General features: G+C 44.5%; 1 protein-coding gene across 1 annotated transcript in view; it reads right to left on the bottom strand.

Moving 5' to 3' along the window:
- Positions 1-1,240, bottom strand: part of mrpl42 (mitochondrial ribosomal protein L42) — a 78,575-nt gene extending 77,335 nt beyond the window's left edge. The window contains exon 1 of the mRNA XM_080207172.1: positions 1,089-1,240. Within this exon, the coding sequence (XP_080063298.1) occupies positions 1,089-1,125 (37 nt within the window). The 5' untranslated portion in view covers positions 1,126-1,240. The remainder of the gene's footprint in view (positions 1-1,088) is intronic.
- Between the last annotated feature and the right edge of the window lie 3,389 nt (positions 1,241-4,629).

Raw genomic sequence — 4,629 nt, 5'->3', positions numbered from 1 at the left:
GGATATAAAATTGGATATCCTAAATTAAAGAATTGGGCATATTAAAATCAAACACAGTCAAACCTCAGGCAGGCTAGTTGTGCAATATACAAACTTGTCTGGGCCTGACTCATCAACCTCCGACCAAAGGTCGTTGCACCCTACTGATACTTAGCAGGAGATCATTGCACCCCATTGAAATGCACCAGCCTATTGTTAGAAGCCCAGGTTGGGCCAGACTTTCTGTCACCAAGAGTTCCTGCAGTTGGCTTAATCTGATAACAGGTTACATGTAAGCAGCAGCATGGAGATGGACACCTGGGAGCGGACCCTGGTGTCCTGTCAAGCAGACATCAAGAAACCCACTGGGTATTGGAACCCCCCTCCTGGAACCTCATTGGCTGGAAGCCAGAGAAGTTTCTGGAAAGGCAAGCAGGCAGGGGATAAAGGAACGCACTTGCAGACACCAGAAGGGAAGACTGGAGAAGACTCGATGAAGGAGGCGATCCTTGACCATTCGGAAGGCTGACCAGAGAAGAAGCTGCCATCGAGACTTACCTTCGTGACGACAGACCAGAGGGACTCAGAGAATCGAGGCTGCAGTTTTAGCCAAACCATCTTTGCGGGTAGTATATCTAATTTTGGGGTATCCTCTTGTTTTATGTGGGTAATTTAAGGGTTAGTAGTGTTATTATTAATAAACTTGTTGAACCTTTACTTGTGTTTGTCGTTTGTCCACCTTGCAAATAAGGGCACTGGGGTAAAACATTGCAGTAAGCAAACTGGTCTAAAGAATCAGAGATATTTTAACATTTCAACAGTGTAATAACTGAATTTATTCACAGACAGTTCTCAAATCAATCCACGTACTCCTGCAGCTTTCTTTCAAATGATTGAAGACGTCACTTGCTGGGAAAGTTTATGACTGTTGTTCATTCATACCCACCAACAGCATCACTTTCTCCTTGATTATTAAGTAATAAAGAATTTTTGATTTAATCCTATTAATGGAAAATCACATTATTCAGAAATTTCTTATTACCCCAACAGACCCATTGTTCACTTTCCTGGACAGATACAGCTCTAACAACACTTAAGAAACTTCATACCATCTGGACAAAACAGCTCACTTGAGTGGCACCCCATTCACCATCTAAATGTTCACTTCCTCCACCAGCAAGGCACAATGGCAGCAGTGTGTACCATCTGCAAGATGTATTGCAACAACTCATCAAGGCTCCTTCAACAGCACTGTCCAAACCCGTGATTTCCACCATCGAGAAGAACAAGGACAGCAGGTGCATGGGGGCATCACCATTTGAAAATTCCTCTTGTTGTTCCTTCACTGTCACCTGGTCAAAACCTTTGAACTCTCTCTGCAGCACTGTGGATGTACCTACACCAAATGGACTACAGTTTATCTTCTCAAGAGCAATTAGAGATAGGTAACAAAGGCTGCCCTGGCCACATCCCTTGAAAGTAATCTAAGAAAAAAACAGCTAGACAATTGCATTGAGGATGGACAAAAATCAAAGCTGGTGAGACCTATCCCCAAAATGTTAACCTCAAAAAAAGGTTTTTTTTTCCTGGCATTCAGCTGAATATAATTTGCCCAACAGTCTGGCTCAACAGCCTTCCTGACCTTACGCCCATCCTCATGCTCTCACATTGTTCTCATTTGTCATTAACAGACTTTACATACAGAACAGGGAGTCCCACTGACTGACTTATCCAGATATGTGCTGCTGTTTCAAGAGGCACAGGCCACTCACTCTGTGTGTCTGCTCCGTGGGTCCACAGCTGTGGACGTGTGCAGCTTGATATAGTTTTTGCTGATTGGTCAGTGCCCAATGACAGGCGCAGTGTTAGCCATCACTGGGCACTGGCCACAACTGTTGATGAGTGGAGAAAAATATGAATGGGTTGTTCGCCTTCCTCATTAGTCAATGGTGTCATTCAGCTGATACTGCCAATGACTTCCTCCTGAGCCTGAGGGCCCCAGTAAACACTGTATCTGCTTCCTGTCTGGATTGGCATAGCCTTTGTTGGATGAACTCCAATCAGCCATTCTCTGCTCTTCTGCATCCTCTCCTAGTGAGGCAAATGCCAAGGGAGCACTGAAATCACAAGAACTGGAGGAGGCCATTCAATGATCTGTATCTCAACTGGACTTATGGTTTTATAATACTCTCCTATCACAAAATCCCAGTACTCAATTTTAAAACTTGCCACTGACCTCCAGTCCCACCAGCTTTTTGGGGGAGTGCCAAATTTCTATTACCAAGTGAGTGAAAAAAGTGCTTCCTGATATTATCCTAAGCAGATGAGCTCCCACTTTAAAGTTCTGTCCCCTTGTTCTGGATTGCATCCCAACCCCATTAGATAGAATTGTTTCCATGCTGTAAACCTCTAGGAAAACTGTTGTTAACCATTAAGCTAGTCCCAATTGCCCACATTTGAGTCATCTGTCTACCCTCTATCTATCTTATCAAGTTCTTTAATGATCTCAAACAGCTCAGATTAGACCATCTCTTAATCTTCCATAATCAACTGAATCCAAGTCTATTCTGTTGCAACCTGTTCTCAAATTGTACCTTTTTAGTAAAAGTTACAATTTTGGTGCGTCTGTGCTGCATCTCCTCAAAGGCCAATCCATCCTTGCGATCTGCAGAATCCAGAATTGAACAGAGTTACTCCAGACAATTGTCAGTGCAGAGTATTTTACATCTATACTACCCATTCAGTTATCATTAGACACTCAAGGAGCAGCTGCTGTGTTCAATCATTTCATGTTTGATTCCCTGTTGAATGTTCTCTTTGTGACCACGCCCACAGGCTTGACTAACAGCACAGAGACCAGTCAACAGATACACACAATCAAACACTGGACAATTGAATACAATGGCCCAAAGCAATGGGCTCTGCATAGTCAGACACTGGATGTACTCCAGAAAGTACTCTATGAGACCCCTTGGAAGTCAAAAGGCAGTTGCAATTTTCAAGATTGAGCTTTTGGATTGAAGATTGTCTGACTAACAGGAAACAGAGGGATGGCATAAAAGTTTTTTTTCTAGTTGGCAAGATGTGACTGATGAGTGGTATAACACAGGAATCAGTACTGGGGCCTCAACATTTTATAATTTATATAAATATCTTGGATGAAGGGATTCAAGATATGCTTGTTGAATTTGCTAATGACACAAAGATAGGTAGGAAAGTAAATTGTGAAGCGAACGTAAGGAAGCTACAAAAAAACATAGATTATATGAGTGGACTAAAATCTGGCAGATGGAGTATAATGTGAACAAATGTGTCCATCCATTGTAGCAGAAAGAATTAAAAAGTTTATTATCTAAATGATGAGAGATTGCAAACCTCCAAGGTTCAGAAGGATCTGGGTTTCCTAGTATATAAGAACATAAGAACATAAGAAATAGGAGCAGGATTAGGCCATCTTGCCCTTCGAGCCTGCCCCGCCATTCAATAAGATCATGGCTGATCTGTCGTGGCTCAGTTCCACATTCCCGCCCTCTCCCCATAACCCTTAATCCCCTCGCTTATCAAAAACCCATCAACCCGCGTCTTAAAAATATTTAGTGAGGCAGCCTCCACCACTTCAACGGGCAGAGAATTCCAGAGATTCACCACCCTTTGAGTGAAGAAGTTCCTCCTCAACTCCGTTCTAAACCGCCCCCCTCCTTTATCTTGAGGCTGTGCCTCCTAGTCCTACTGTCCTTTCTGAGCGGGAAGAGCCTCTCCACCTCTATCCTATCCATCCCATTCATCATCCTATATGTCTCAATGAGATCTCCCCTCATTCTTCTAAACTCTAACGAGTACAAGCCTAGTTTATTCAGCCTCTCCTCATAGCTCAACCCCCTCAACTCCGGTATCAGCCTAGTAAACCTCCTCTGCACTCCCTCCAAGGCCAAAATATCCTTGCGTAAGTGTGGCGACCAAAACTGCACACAGTACTCCAGCTGCGGCCTCACCAATGCCCTATACAGCTGCAGCAAGACCTCCCTACTTTTATAGTCAATCCCCCTCGCTATGAAGGCCAGCATCCCATTCGCCTTCCTGACCACCTGCTGCACCTGCAAGCTGGGTTTTTGCGACTCATGCACAAGGACCCAGAGGTCCCTCAGCACCGTCGCCTGCTGCAGTTTTTCCCCACACAAGTAACAGTCCTTCCTACCATTATTCCTACCAAAGTGGACCACCTCGCACTTGCCAGCATTAAATTCCATTTGCCAGTTCCTGGCCCATTTGCCCAGCCTATCTAGATCCTTCTGCAGACTCTCCACACCCTCCGCGCAATTTGCCATTCCACCAATCTTGGTGTCATCAGCAAATTTCGACACCATACACTCCGTTCCCTCCTCCAGATCATCTATATAAATGGTAAATAGCTGAGGCCCCAGCACCGACCCCTGGGGCACTCCACTAGTCACCAACCGCCAATCTGAATAACCCCCACTCTCTGCCTCCTATTTGACAACCAATCCTCTATCCACACTAACACCCTACCCCCAACTCCATGCCCCCTTACCTTCTGCAATAACCTCTTGTGAGGTACCTTGTCAAACGCCTTCTGAAAATCAAGAAAGACCACATCCACTAGCTCTCCTCTATCCACTGCCCTAGACACAT

Source organism: Carcharhinus amblyrhynchos, chromosome 19 (genome assembly GCF_965287045.1).
Source record: "Carcharhinus amblyrhynchos chromosome 19, sCarAmb.v2.hapA, whole genome shotgun sequence".
NCBI lineage: Eukaryota > Metazoa > Chordata > Chondrichthyes > Carcharhiniformes > Carcharhinidae > Carcharhinus > Carcharhinus amblyrhynchos.
This window is presented reverse-complemented; position numbering and strand designations above follow the sequence as displayed.